General features: G+C 45.0%; 1 protein-coding gene across 1 annotated transcript in view; it reads left to right on the forward strand.

Annotated features, from left to right (window-relative positions):
* The first annotated feature begins 7,272 nt into the window (after positions 1-7,272).
* Positions 7,273-15,634, forward strand: part of KLHL3 (kelch-like family member 3) — a 37,007-nt gene continuing 28,645 nt past the window's right edge. The window contains exons 1-2 of the mRNA XM_009082881.1: positions 7,273-7,385; positions 10,425-10,531. Of these exons, the coding sequence (XP_009081129.1) occupies positions 7,348-7,385; positions 10,425-10,531 (145 nt within the window). The 5' untranslated portion in view covers positions 7,273-7,347. The remainder of the gene's footprint in view (positions 7,386-10,424; positions 10,532-15,634) is intronic.

A 15,634-nucleotide genomic window follows, 5' to 3' on the forward strand; every position in this document is an offset into this window, starting at 1 on the left:
GCCCGCCCAGCCAAGCCTCCCGCGTCGGGAGGATGCCGCTCTGCTGTTCCTGCATGTTGCAATGTCATGGTGACAGGAGGAGGCTTCGCCCCTCGTGCTCTCGCCGCGGGTTTCCGCGGGAGGTGTTCGGGATGCGAACGATTCCGGGGGCTGCGGGCTCGTCCTGCCGGCGCGATGTGCTTAGCAGAGCGCTGGGTTCGTGTCTGCTCCGCCTGTCTCTGCAGCCGAGGAGACAAAGCCGCTGGGATTTGCGGCGTTTTTGAGCCGTGAATGACAATCCGGAGCATTTGGGGGTGGGTTGAGCTGCGGGGGTCGGGGCAGTGATCCCGTGTCTCCCTCTCACCGGAGGATATGATATAGACTTTATTTCCTGCAAGGCAGATATTTTGCTCCAAAACCTGCGCGCAGAAGTGTTTACAGAGTCGTCCTAATGTTCACTGAACCCGTAAAAGATGTTATTGCTGCGCAGGGACCTCATGGATGCCTGGGAGATGTTCAGTGTTTTGGCTCTGTCCTTGTTCCTCCCCTTTGTCAGGTGCTTTTTGCACACCAGGCGCCACTTGTGCCGTTTCAAACTAAACGTTAAGCTGGTTCGGTTGTTGTTTTTTTTTTTTTCTGTAACATTCTTTTTTTTAAAAAAACAGGATATGCTGAATGCTTCCTTTTGTGCTGGTGACCTTGCAGGGGGTGGGGGAACAGAGAGGGGGCTTTGACCTGCTGGTAGGACTAATTGTCAGGGCTCGATAGAAGTTTTGTTTAAATATGATAGATTGGAAAATTAAGCTGGAGTCATCCCCCAATTTCTGGAAGTCTTCCGTCTGTTGAGGGAACACATTGACAGCAGCCTGTGGGAGTTGTTTTCCAAGCTCCAAAGGGCAGTTTTGTACCCTCCTGTGACTCAAGGACTGCAATTGTTTTTGTATTTATTGTGCAAAACAAAACTTTCATCCTGTCACATTTCTCTCTAAATTACGTTGTAGTTCTTCTGCTTCTCGTAAGGGCATGAACAGCCACCTCTGGATATTAATCCAGCTATTAATTAATTTCATGTGCTTTGAAATCTTAGTTTGTCGTGCTCAACGTCAGCTCATGGAATGGGATTTCCTTCTTTTTTTTTTCTTTATTTATATAAATGAGCCTAGTGTTTGGGGAAGCGGAGCAGAGTTGTTTTGATACCCCAGGCTGGGATCATCCTTGGCACTGTTGCTTATTACCTTTTTTTTTTTTGATGGTTACCAGCAATGGTCTCATTTTGAGACTTGGAGGCCTTTTCCTGGGGATATAGCAGTGAAAACAAGTCCCTAGGAAAGTACCTGGACTCTTTTTGCCTTATCCTGTTTTTCCAGACCATCTGTTTTTAGGGCATGAGGGACTGTCCCCATCTGCATGTTCTCTGCCTCTGGAAGTGAGGAATGATTACCCAAATTGCTGCTTGCATTTCTAGTTTTCGGGAAGAGGAAGGTAGCACAGAACTGGTTGCAGGCAGTATTGATGTGCCATTTGACTCTTGGCAAGGAAGGCTGGAAATACTCACCTGCTTTGTGGTTCAAAAGGGCACATCGTGTGGGACTGAGGCTGCTTTGCCTGCTCAGAGCAGGTCCTGGGAGGAGGTGTTCAAAAATGACCTTGGTGGGCAAGCACTGTGTTCGTGTTCCTGTGCTTTTGCCCCTCATTTCAACTCAGATCTGTGTCATGGAGATTAGTCCTCAAATTTTGCACTCGGTGACTTTCAGAATGACAGAATTCTCCCTGGTTTTGAAAATGACTGCATTTTCTATCTTTTGCAGTCAGTGAGGAACACATTGTTGGTGCTCACATCACCTCTGACTCTGGTCCCAAGCCTGCCTGAACTCAAATATCCTGATAACTTGTACATCTCTCTGACTCTGATCCCAAGCCTGCCTGGACTCAAATATCCTGATAACTTGTACATCCAATGGTTCAGTGGTATCATGTGCCCATGTCATTGCACACAAGCAGAAGCAGCTGGGGGCAAAGGGGATTTAACTTGAAACATTCACATTTAGCAATAAAACCTTTCAGAATCGTGATTGTCTTTTACTGTGCTGATAGGGACTTTCATTTTATAGAGAAATTACATAAGGCTTATGATCGGGTACTCTGGTTCTGAATTTACAAGATATGTTTGAGTCCAAATAAGAAAACCCCCCTGAGATATTAATTTTTTTTTTGTTAAAGTATTAAAACACCTGTAATTTTATATTTGAGTGGGGGTAGTCTGTTTGTGGTATTTGTTTGAGAAGTACAACATTTGCCTTTGAAAGCAAATGGTACTGTCATATCTGAGTTATTTTGTGCTCTTTCCATTACTGTCTGCAAAGACTTTTCTTCTCAGTAGTTCCTGAAGTCTGTTTTTCCCCTGAGGTCTCCTTTGATATGAATATCCTTTTGGGGATCTACTGTATACCAATTGTGTGGTTTTTCTAAGCTAATGTCTCCATGTTGATGTAGGCACTGAAAAAATCAACGAAATAGGAAAATAATATTGCTATTAAAAGAAAAATAATCCTTCCTATTATGCTGCCTCCATCCGTTTTAATGATAATGCATTTCTCTGAAATCCTCTCAAAATACAGCTCAATATGTGGATTCCTTCAGTCACATTTTTTTACTGTCTTTATGTATACCCAAAGACACAGAAATTGAATTTTTTTTTTATAACTATCACCCTGACATCTTTTTCTTACTGTGTCTGCCTGACATGAGGAATAAAACTATTGGGCATAATGCATTTGTGCTATGATTTTGGCCATTGATCCTAAACAGAGAATTAGGCCAGTTATGATTTTTCATTTTGCTAAGATGAAATTAATATTTTGGTCTCCATTTGTCTTAGTAGAGGCAGTTAAGTTTTGAACACTACTGACTATTGGGTATCTGTCAGATTTTTAGATCAGAGTGATGTCACACCTCTCACAAACTGGAGATTAACATTTTAGGGTGACAGTTGTAACATTTCCCACAAAAGAAAAGCCTCATAGGTTTGAAAATTTGTGGTTAGCAGTCATTTTTAAGTTAATATAAGGATACAAAGCCCCTGTGGAGGTGCTGGATTGCCCATGCTGAGGGAGGACAGGTCACTGAGCCCTGTTGAGTCTTTGACCAAACTTGCTGTGCTGAACCTCTGTGGTGTTGGGAGACAACCAGGAGAGCAGAGCTCAGCCTGTGGTGCTTAGGCAGGAGATGAGAGGAGCTCCCAGGGACTTGCTCCAGTGATGCACAGTGGAATGAGGCTGAGCTGGACATGTCTGGAGTGAGAACCTGGTGGAGAGGAACCTCTGGTTTGTCCACGTAGGGTTGGGAGCTGAGCCTGGCAGTTGTTCTCCCAGGAACATGAGCAGAAGCTCGTCCTTCTCTGCTCTGAAGGAGAGTGTGTTTGAGATCTGCCCTTCCTTCAGGGTGAACTCCTGGCTCCCATAAAGCCAGTGTTAGAATTGGATTTGGCAGAGCTGGGATTTTTGTTCCTGGGGTTTACCAGCTCTCTGCACGGCAATAATCTTGCCAGGGGACAGTTTATCTCTAAGGAAGGCTTTTATTCTTTCACATAATCTACAAAGACATCTGTAATTACTGCTGGTAACTAAGGCAACCCAACTTTATAGTTGATACATGCAGGCAGCAGAACGACGGGTTATAGGTTTTTAAAATACCTTTCTCTTGGTTGGTTTGCAGCCACACTGAGGCAGGAGCTGGGCTCTGAGTCCTGGGGAGCCTCCAGCACTGCTAGGGGGTTGTGGAGAGAAGGAGCATGGTGTTAATGGGGTTGTGATGAACTGAATTGGGGACCCTCAGGTCAGGGTTCATTCGTCCTACTTGGGGACACTGTTGAAAGCCCATGCAGGCGTTGACAGTAGGGTTGGCACTGTCTGAGACTCACAGCCTGCTTGCTTATTTTAGGAGAATCCTGCTGTGTCCCTAAAGAGGATGTTCATCTGGCCAAGGGAAATGAAATAATTTGTCCATTCACTCAGTGCATGGCCTCGGATAGCCCAGGAATAGAACAAATTGCTCCTGGCAGCTGGCTCACGAGTCCTGGTGGTGTAGTAGGACATCAGCTTGGCAAACTGAAGGTGCTGGGGGAGCAAGTCCCTGTGGTCAGGGTTCAGGGGCTCCAGCACGTCCTGGTGGTCTTAGCTGGTACCTTTGATGAGATGACCCTGTTCCTCCTTTGCTTTGATCCATTAAAAATAACAGCAGTGTAATAATTCTTAGCCTTGCAGGGGAAGAAACCTCAGCAAAGGGCTGTGCAATATACTGTTTTGGTCTTCTCAGGAGCAATGTTTGCCTTGTGGCAGGTGACATTTGCTTGGAGCATTCAGGTTCTTGAATTTTTACGTTGGAAATGTGTCAGTGATCACTGAGAGTGTGTGCATGGAGGTGTAAAATCTCTCCCAGATAAAATCATCCTCTCTCCATTACTGGAACACAGTTCTATGGAAGCTGAGTCAGTCTCAAAGATGAGTTAAAGGCTCTTGGCCATTAATTTTTAAAATGTGGTTTTTTTCATATGAGTCATTTGGAAAAAAACTTGCAATAGCATATCTTGATCTTTTTTGAAACAAGTTTTTAAGCAGACAGTCTGCTGTACTTTCTTATGGTAAGCCCCTGGCAAATCCTGAAATCCACCCATGTTAATAAAGCTGAGGATGTCTCTTAGGATGCTTTTAAAAAAATTACCTTTCCTACTTTTTAGGAGGAACTGATTGATCTTTTTCCAAAATTCTGAGGCAAGTTTTTTTTTGCTTTTAAAATATACAGACAAATGTTGGTGGAGCTGAGGCTTTATGAGGGCTTCTTGATCTGACATTTACTTTGGTGTTCAATGAAACTTGCTGTGTCCTGTGAACTGTATCTTTTGCCAGCAGAAAAGTTTGAATGTTGTGAATCTGTGGCACTGGAGTGCTAATAAATAAATCTCAATAGTGTGCTTGTTCTGATGAAGGAACCCCCACGATTTTTGTGTGCATTGCTTGATTTTGGATCTGTGAGGTGTCTCTGATGTGATGCCTGGAGCAGTGTCCTGTGGTGATCCAGTTGGCCTGCCCTGGAGTGATGGGTATGGCTGTCCTTGACGCTACCTTTCAGTTTCACTTTCTTTTTTTGTTTTTGCTTTTCTTTTTTTGTTTTGTTTACTTTGCTTGCTTCCTGTACGTGTTTCACCTCTTGAGTCTGAAAGCTCAGTGAGGTCACTTGCACTTCCAGAGCCACTTTTTTTCTGTCAGCTCTGTCCTGCTGCAGGGGTAGGTTTAGCTGTTTGAAAAGTAAGGGTTTATGCTGTCCCTTGGCCTAAGATTTCAACCAGGGCTTTGGATAGATACAACACTGAGGCTTAGCTGAATTTGGCCCTGTCCCTGGAGCAAGGACAGGCTTTTTCCCTGGAATGTGCAGACTTTGGGAATTACAGAGTGCCAGTGCTGCTCCATGCCCATGAACACCTCTGGCAATACGTGTGGCATGGAATGAGTTGAGCTTTCTTCAGGGGTAGAAAAGCTGTTTGTGCCGTTGCCTGGTACCAGTCCCTTGAATACAGAACATTTAACATGAGCTATTCTCTCTGATTTTTTTCCTTTTAATCCAGCCATACTAAGCTAATTGGATGACGACTGTAACGGAGTCTGGGAAGTTGTCTCCCTCGCTGGGACATGTGCTGAGTGATGTTGTGCTCAGCCTTGCGGCTTCACTTATGACTGAAAATATTTCACTTGCTCAGCAAAGTGAAAGAATTGGACTTGGCTGGTTTTTGGCATTAACCTTTGTGTCTCAGGCACAAAGCTGGAGGCTGCTCAGTATGCAGGCGTGTATCAGAGCTGTGTGCAGCTTGGCTGCTGTTCAGTCTCTCCCTTCAGGAAGGACAGTGCAGCCCACCAAAGGCAGTTGGGAGGGCAGAGAGCTTTTTGTGTTCTCAAGGGACATGGCAGTGGTCAGGAGCAGGCAATAAGGAGGATATAATGTTCATCAAGGGCCTCGTGCTGTCAGGGTGGTGTAAATAGCAAATAACTGTTTTTCAGAGGAAAAGTCATAGTGTGTTGAGTACACATGTGAATAGAGATAGATGTGCTCTTCTGGGGAAGGATGCTTCTACACTTTCCTGGCTGTACACCCTTCTTCAAACATTCTGGTTATCAGTAGAGTCAGGATGCTGGGCTGCCCAGACTGTTGGTTTAACCTGATCCAGCTTTTTTTAAATTGTGATACAAACCTATCTAAGAAAGGTGGCAGGGAGGAGGGAACAAAGCTGAAGCTGAGGGAGGCAATCATTTGGAAGGAAAGCTCTGAGAAGATCTCTAGTCTGGTACATGGTGGTGATGGAGTTGCCTCTCAGTATCTGCCATTTGCTTGGAGTTGTCTTGGACAACCCTCCTTTGCCTGCTGAGGGGTTTGAGGGGTGAGCTGTGGGTGTGAGCAGAGCCTGCCTCAAAGTGCTGCTTCTTTCATAGGTGGAAACTTTTATCTGTGAGTGATTTCACACCCTTTCAGATCAGGGAGGTAGAGATATTGACCTGTTGTCAATTCTGTGTAAGAGCCAGTGCTCCCAACAAAGTAATGAGGACACGTATGTGCCTTAGGCACCTGTTGGCCTGGTTAAACAGCACAGAGCTGGGTGCTTCTGGGTTGACATTGCCTACATAGCTGGTGGTTCTGGTAGGAAGGTTTAATAATTCGTTCTATACATTTCAGTAGTGATAAACAGACCTGTTTCTAAAATGGAAATGGGATGTGGCCTCTGTAAAGCTAATGCTTTGGAAGCTGTGCAGGGAGGTTTAGAAGTCCTTTTCTACTTGTCTCTGTAGAAGATACAAGTTATGTATTGTGTGCTTGCCTTTTTCAGTTGGGAAGGCTAAACTTCTCTTTCTCTGTATGGATGTTAAAGAGTCCATGGTACTCTTGTAGTTCCTAGTGCTGAAGTCTATTTCTATTCAGTAAGGCAATTATGTTCTGGCTTGAATTTCAGCTTATACTCCTTTCCTGGCCTGAAGCCTGTAAGACTGGGCTTTGTCCTCAAGAGTTTGGCACTTTTTTCTTTTCTTCTCTGCTGACTGAAACGTAGGCTGAGTTGGCTTTCAACATCCGTGGACAAGTAGCTGCATTTTATGGTGCTCTTCATGTGGTGAACCTGAGCTGACTAACAAACATGTGAGAAGGTCGTGCTTAATACCCTGTGCTGCAGTTTTAGGATGCTGGTTTATAAAAGTGCCATTGAATCAAACTTTCTACTCTTTTTTTTTAAATTTTGTCTCTGTTTTTAGCATTAAGCAGAGTTCCCGGTCCTCTGAGGCAGCTGAAGATGAAAAGGATGAGCGCACAGTGACGGTCAATCCCTCTCACATGAGAAAGGCATTCAAGGTCATGAATGAATTACGGAGGTACAGTTTTGACTTCATGACTTAAACCACAAGGCATGCTCTCTGCTTGAACAGAATTGTGCTGATTGGGAGGTGGAGAAAATGGTCTGTGCCATCTTTGTTATAGCTAATGGTTGAGAATTAATCAGCAAGTAGCAAGTTAAAATACAGGCCTTTTGTGATGGGTTGTTCTCCCTGTTCTTAGACCTCTCTGTCTTGCCAGCTATGGCCAAAACCATTATCTGAGCAATAGCCTTCATTTGTAGATATAATTCATTTAGTCTTTTCCATTCCTTACAGCAAATTCAGCTGTAAACTGTGTTCTTAACTGAGATAATGGGTCTGAAATCCAATAATAGAACATTATAGACATTAAGACACCTACGCATAATTACAGACCAAAGATTATGTATGTTCTTACTCTCTTTACCTAGCAGCATCACTCAGTCTGGGTTTAGCACTCCAAAATAAGGAAAAAAGCAAGTACTCAGGAAGAATGTCAGCTCTCTGCCTGCAAATTGAAAACCCTGATACTGGTTAAAAGAGAACACCTTGGTCTTTTTACACAGTTGTGTGGGCACAGGGAGAATGGAGGCTGAAAAACTATCTGTGAGCACAGTCTTCAGGAGCTGCTGTCATCACATCAGCAGTGTGGTGGCAGTGGTTCAAGCCAAGTTGTTTCTTGGTTGCTGTTATCCCATGCAGCACATTAAGTTCAGCAAGTGTTTCTCTGACTGGTTCATTTGAGTTCCTTACCATTCAAATAGGCTTAGAAACTATATTTTTAAAAGAATTCCTATGGAAAGTGTGTGTGTGGTACACATGAATGTGTGTGCTCCTTTATTCCTGAGGTGGTTTACTCTCCCTGCGCGTTCAAAGTGCTCCAAAGGGGCTGTGTTCAAATTACTCAAAAGAGAATACCTACCTCTCTTCCATGGATTAAGTAGTTTCCTAATATACATGTTCTCTGGTGTGGAGAAAGATCGAAAATGTTTCCTTCTGCAGATTATCTGACAGTGGTTCTCAGTTGCATAGGAACAGAAAATAGAAATATCCTTCCCTTGTAACAATTACATAAAGTGGAGTATGTTGTAATTTTTTTTTTTTCACTTTGAACTGGCATCCCTCTGGTCCTTTCTTTGTACTGAAAGCAAAGGATCTGAAAATAAAGGTTTGCAGCTATATTCAGAAATCTATTGTGCTACTCTTATTCCTTTGTTAATTGAAGCATAGTGGGAATAATGAGATGGACAATGTTTCTTAGTGCCTGTGGTTAGCTAGGTCTTGTGCAATACTGAACCAATAAAACACAGAAGACTGAAAACTGCCCTTAAGCACCTGTTTGATGTTTTCATCTTCTGGGTAGTCCTTTTTTTGTCAGCTCCTGCTGCTGTTTTGGAATATACAGGTCTCACATCTATTGTACATGCATTGAGCTTGTGATCTGTTAAACTGTCAACAATCAGTGTTAATAGCTACCTTGAATAATGGTGCCTCCCTTCATATACATCCAGAAATCTCATACAGAGAGTCTAGGAAAATCTTGCTAAGCCTTTAATATGTTTATGATATAGAATCATACCAGCACTTAGTTTGGAAAAGACCTCTAAGACTGACTGTTTATGATATAGAATCATACCAGCATTTAGTTTGGAAAAGACCTCTAAGACTGAGTCCAACTGTTAACCCAGCATTGCCACGTTCACCACTAAACCATGTCCCTAGGTGCCACTTAGGCTTTTAGCTTTTAAGCATAGAGAAATTAATTCTGAGTGGTACTTCAGATGGTTGCAGTTCAGAGGAACTGAAGAGATTACCTTTTACATAAGCTGAAGAAAATGAGGAAGGTTCCATTAAGAGGCTCCTAAAGAGCTCCTTACCCCGTTCCAAACTGGAGTAAATGTAGAGTACAGGCTACCAGTTCCTGCATTCTTCCTGTTTTCCAACTATAACCCTTGGTTTCACTGCTGTTTTGTCCATGTGTTTCAATATATGGAGAAGAGGAGACATAATTAATCTAGTAGAAGCTCTGTGTATTTTTATTTGATAATGCAGTTTCCTTAAGACCAAGTGCAGCGTGGTGATAAGCATTTCTGAAGAGAAGGCAACATCTAGATTTACAGACACTGATCCTTTTTCAGGCTTGGCATTTGAAAAGAACACCCTTAGTTTGCATTTGTATGCTTAAGCATCTTAAACCAACTTATTGGGAGGCTGAACACTTCTCACTGTCGGCATCCACGAAGCTCTGTGCAAACATTAACTAATGAATCCTCAAAGGACATGCGTGGGGCGAGTAGAAAAGGTCACTTGTTAATGAAGTGACTTTTCCAAAGCTCTACAATGAGTCAGTGGGGGAGCTTAGAAGTGGTTTTTTTGGTTTCTGTCTGGAACCCTGTTCTTTATCCCAGTGACTTTTAATCCCAGACTAATTCATGTGGTAAACGAAGTCCTCAGGCTCATGGATAAACTCCAGTGATTGACATCTCTCTGGCAGATGGCTGAGGCAGCCTCTGTGCTGATCAGTGCCAGGAGATGGTTTGGTGGTCACATTCTTTAGGGCTGGGCATGGAAGGAAATAGAGAAATCTCTTCATTTTCCACTCTAGCTTTCCCCTGTGGAAAGATCAAAATGCTGCTGGTGTTCCATTGCATGACTATTCCTTACTGGAGCCTGGCTCCAGGTAGTGTCCAAACTCTTAAGCTCTCCTGTACCTTCTCTAAGCCCTACTTGTTCGAGAAATGGAAGGAGCTTCTTCCCCCTTGTCCTTTGGGCAGTGTGTATGACTAGTTTGGCTTCCATTTTTTTTTCCCCTGGGAAAAGCAGAACCACAGGCAGGGCTGCAGCATCAGGAGGATTCAGGCTTTGCTTTGTAGGCAAACAGTGATAGGAACTGGTAGCTGAAGGATTAGAGGACCTTCCACTGGGATTTGGCAGAAGCTCTGGTGCCGTGTCTATAATGGTGGGTCTTCCACATACTTTTTCAGGCTGTACTGATGTAGCTTTTTTGCCTGGCCAGGAATTCTGAAATGATCTTTGTCTTTTCTGGTGTTTTTCCAGCAAGAGGCTCCTCTGTGATGTGGTGATTGTGGCCGAAACTGTGGAGATGGAAGCCCACCGCGTGGTCCTTGCAGCCTGCAGCCCTTATTTTTGTGCCATGTTTACAGGTACTCTTTCTTCACCCCAGACACTGTACTTGGGTCAAACAGGCTGTTGCAATCCCGAGGCCTCTGGTTGTGTCTCCATCAGGAGCTGCCACACAAGCAGCAGGCATGGCCTGCGAGGAGAGGGTTTCCTTGAGAGAGAAGTGGTACAGTTAGGTTTGCAGTTTGCTCTGCTTTGATGGATGGTGCTGGTCATCCTTGACTAATTCCTTGAGGCATGATGTATGGCTGTGGGATGGTTGCATGGCTGTGGGGTGAGTGGGTAGCATGTGAGTCACAGTAAGGTGTCTGTGGGGTTTGGCTCACTGCTTTTTGGGTTATTTTTATTCCCCCTAACAAGACCTTGGGTCATGAAAACGTTATTAACATCAAGCACGTGTGCAGTGCCCTAAATGTTCATGGTGCACATCAAAGAAGTTGCTGGCACAGGAGTTGTAGTTTCAAGGCTCAGCCCTGCCGAAGCTGATTTGGCAGTCACAGATGTTTAATCTCCCATGGCACTTTTTTTCTGCTGCCTGAAATAACACCGTTGTTCTCTCGATCCCAGTGTGTTTCAGCAGCACTGCTTTTTGGCAGGGTGTGTTGCTGCAGTCTGGTATGTTTTGGTAATGTCAGAAGGGAAGAAGAGGACAAAATTCTTGCTCTGATCCCTATAGCAGGTGCCCTTCAGAGGCTGTGCCCAGGTGGGACAGCAAAATAAGCTGAAGAAAGCCATGTCAATCCTGAGGCAGGGGAGAGACCAGCTTTTTTCTAGTTAAATTAGTCTGGTTAGGAACTCCTTAGCTTCCTTCCTTTTCATTGCCCTCCTTTCCAGGATAGGAACTGACTTAAGCAAATACAAAGAAAATTATTGTATGCCCCAAGGAGTGGTTGTTAGTGTCCCTGAGCTTCAACATAAATGAAGTTCAGGGGGTTTGCCCCTGTTTCATGTTCATTTGCCTGTGGTTTAGGACTTGCTTCTTCCTTTTAAAAGCCTTGAGATTAGACCTCGTTTAATTTGCTTTACTGGAAGCAGAACACAGCATTTCTCAGGAAAGAGCTTGTCATTTCTGAAGGTTTTTTCCCTTCTGCAGTGGTGGTAGGGCGAAAACCTCAGGTGTAAACAGGTGGTTGAATGTGAGATGTGATGTTTGCTGTGGTGTGGAGCTAAGGTGGAGAGTATTTGTGTGTTCTGGGGCACTGGCAGTGCCCCCTGAAGTGGATATTGGCTGTGGTGGTGAGGCAAAGGAGCAAATGCTACTCAGAAGCAACTGCTTGTGAGGGCACCTCGAGCAGAACTTGCAAGAGCTTGTGATGCTGATGAGGAGTTTAATAAAGAAAAACTCTTGGAAAAAAACTCTGATCCTTAGAGGTCATCTGAGCGGGAAGGTGGTGGTGCAGGGCTGCTCATGTTTCCATGCAGGAATTCTCTGGGCCGTGTAATCCCTCACGCTGTGAGTTAAACAGTAATCAGCTAACCTCTGTCATGTGGCTGGCTCTGCAGCTCCCCTGGGCTGGGTGACAGCCACCAGTGCCCTCCCTCTGACACGTCCCCGGGGGCACAGGGTCAGGCAAAGACCAATTCTCCCTTTGCTTTCAGTCTAGTGAGCCCCAAATTCCAAAGGTCTGCACCTCTCTATTGCAAAGACAGAGAGTGTTGTCACCTTCCAGCTGTGTGTGTGTGGTCACCCCCTGGAAGGGACAGTTTAAAATCATGGTTTCAACATGAGTTGGTTGCTGTGACTTGGTGTTTTTGCTTTGCTCATCAGTGGTGTAGCCAGTGGCTCAGGCACAGCAGCATTGTGGGGTGTTTGCAGGAGCTGCTTGTGCACACTGAGCCCCCACTGGGGGAGCAGCTTTCTGGGGGTGTGAGGAGCTGGAGGGGACCCCCAGCAGTGCCAGCAGCCACGCTGGAGTGAGTGATGAGTGTGAAACTGTGAACAGTGGGAACCAAACAGACCTGCAGCTCATCCACCTTTGCCTGCTGCTTGCTCTGCAGGCTCTGTCCCTGTTAGTTGGGCTTGACTTTGGAGTCATGACTGACCTTACGATGACCTTGAGGTCTTTCCAAAACCATCTGCTGTCCTCTGGTTAGGCATTCCTCTTTGAAACAGCCTTGGGAAGTCTGAAAATGGGTGGGCACATCTTTCGTTTGTATCTTTCCCTGCTGAAGGAGAGGCAGCCACATGGCAGAGGTTAGCTGATTACTGAGTGTCCCGTTATGGTTTTCTGGAGTGTTTTGGATGGTGTCCATTTTGCTGGCACCATTCTGTGGGGATGATTTGGGACAATAATTTCTGTCCATTTAGAAGAAAACACAATCATTTCACAAAAGGTAGCAGATACTTCAGTGATGCTGCTAGGACTGCTCCTGTGATATACCTGGGGGAATTTTGGAAGTGCTGAAGGAGGAAGCAGAAACTTCCCTTACAGGTCTCATGAGCTGCTTCAAAGCACTCACCCCATGTGTGAGAGACTGTGATTTTGTTGTCCAATGCACTTGTGTTCTCCTTCAGCACATCTCAGCCTTAGGAAGCAGCCAAAGCTGTCCCTGTGCTCTGGGAAGCCTCTCTGGAGTGCAGTGTGTGGGAGGCAGGGCAGGCTGCTGGGCTGAGTAAACAAGACAGCATGAGCTACTGCAGTTTTGAGCATAGTTTATCTTGTGACACAGTAGAGCTCTGCTGTCTGCCTGCCTTCATGAGCAGAGGGGAACAGAGAAAGCACTGTTGGGTGTTGAGCCTGATGTAGGAAAGGTTTGCCTTCATGAGGGATGGGTGTCTGCAAAGTCTGTCCCCTAAAGAGGGTCTGGTCAGGGCCACCCTGCCTCTTTTACATGCCTTTGCTCTCTCCTGCCTTGTCCCTTGTGTCTGCCCAAGCACAGTGGTGCAGGGACAGGGTTTGTGTGGTGCCTCATGCAAGGCAGCCCTTTGTCAGCACAGCTCTTCTGTATGAGATGATGCTAGTGCTAGGAATTAATTACTCTGTAACTAAGGGTATCAGGTAACACTCAAACCTGACTTACAAAAGGCATCCTAGGAGTTGGGGTTTGTAGGCTCTCAGGTGTGGGTTTTTTTGTTAAAGTATGTGGAGTGAGATGTGGATGTGGTATTAGGAAGAGATTTTTTACAGAGAGAGTGATCAGGCATTGGGATGTGCTGCCCAGGGAGGTGGTGGATTCACCATCCCTGGAGGTTTTCAAGCTGAGACTGGATGTGGCACTTAGTGCTGTGTCTAGTAACCACGGTAGGGTTGGACTTGATGATCTTTGAGGTCTCTTCCAGCCAGGTTGATGCTATGATTCTATGATTCTATGTCTTCATTGACTCACCACCATTCAGCTGCCTGTAGCTGTGCCTCAAAGGCTGCATTTGCCCTGTGTCTGTGCTTGGAGGAAGGGGCAACTTGTTGCCTGTTCCTAGTCTGCACCAACCCCTGCCTTGGTTTGCTTGTGGTGTCTCCAGGTTCCTTCATGCTCCACAACACCAGAGCTGTGTCTGTCCCCTGACACGTGGAAGGAACTTGATGATGCCCAGTTGGATCCCATTCAGTCGTGGGGGGATTTTGGGCACACCAGACTCCTCTCTCATGGTGCCTGGGCTGGTACCAGAGCAGAGGCAGTGGAGGCTGTTAGTATGCAGGGCTGGCAGCTTGCTGGTGGGTGTGGAAGCCCACACAGCTTTTATTTTTGTTGCCTGTGTCACATGCACACTACAAAGACAGATGATGGTAACGGATCGGTCCCTCCAAGCTAGTTCTGCATTGATCTCAGGGTGTGTGTGGCTGAGCCTCCTCTGGGCACAGTGAATTCCACAGGGCTCCAGACACTCTGCTCAGCCTTCCTGCACAGGTAGAGTGTGTCTGGGTGCTCTTTACTGGGACTTCCAGCACCACAAGGCTAATAGGAACTGGCCTGTTCTCAGAAGCCCCCTCTCATCTGTGGAGATGTTTGGAGCTTTTTGGGGGAGGAAGTGTGTGAAGATGACGTTTTGTCAATGAAAAAGTCCTACCTGCTTTGAAGGCCTGCCAAATGTAGGTCATTTATCCCTTTGTACTTGTAGATTTGTATTCATGGGCTTGTCTGAAGAACATTTTATTATTTAATTTTAAAAATTGAATTTGGGACAAATATTATTTCAGTCTCCGTTTCCCTTGGGATATTGTTGACTCTTCTAACACTTATGGTTTCACCCCACTCCTGTTATTTACCTCGTTATTGGCATAAGTGAAGTCAGCAAAGCTCAATTTGCAAGATGCAGATTTTGCTTAAGCTTGGCACCCTTTTAGCATCTGACTGACTCTGTGCTGTGCACTTAATGTGCCCGGCCACGTCTTGTCAAAAGCTGCACAGAGATGTAGGCTGTAATTACTTCTCCTATAGGCTTCAGGAACTATTTTTCCACTTAATCCTACAGCAGTACTGAGTCACCAGAATTTGGAAAGTAGTGATTATTCATGCCCAGGTTTAAGAATTGACATTTCTTCATGCTCTCCTTTGTTTAGCTTTGTTTTTTTGGCCTATCATTTTCTTTCCGCTTGGGAGTTTGTTCTTTCTTTTCTGTGGTTCCTCAAGATCATCGTGATTAAAACCTGGGTGAGGTCACCATGTGCGTGGATGCTGGAAGGGCCCTGGGGAGTCCTTTCTCCTCCTCCCCACAGTTTGCTTTTGTTCCTCTGCCATGCTCCTGTTACGTGTGGGGTATGGAGGTGTGTGTAAAGGTCTGGGGCATGAATAGACTCCCACACAGATCTGGGCTTTTACTTGTATATCCAGAGGGGCAATTATTGCTCTAGTTCTGCGTGGTTTTAAGCTATGGATTTGGAGAAAGGATACAGTTTGGATCCAAAGGTGTGAGGTTGGGAAGGTAAAAGATGAGAAGTACATCTTTCTGCATAGATGCTTTGCACAAGGTGCTGGATGGGTTACAGGAGGGTAATTCAGTAGAGAAGCTTCTGCCTGTGTGCTTGTTTCCCTGAGCAGGATTCAGCTTCTTCCTAAAGAAAGACAATAACACTGAAGTGCTTTTACTCTAGGATATGCCACAAACCACTCTAACTTAGCTGTTGCAACATACTTGTCTACCTATATGTGTATATATAGATAAAAAATATTTAAAATAAATATATATA

This window comes from Acanthisitta chloris, unplaced genomic scaffold, assembly GCF_000695815.1.
Source record: "Acanthisitta chloris isolate BGI_N310 unplaced genomic scaffold, ASM69581v1 scaffold3839, whole genome shotgun sequence".
Taxonomy (NCBI): domain Eukaryota; kingdom Metazoa; phylum Chordata; class Aves; order Passeriformes; family Acanthisittidae; genus Acanthisitta; species Acanthisitta chloris.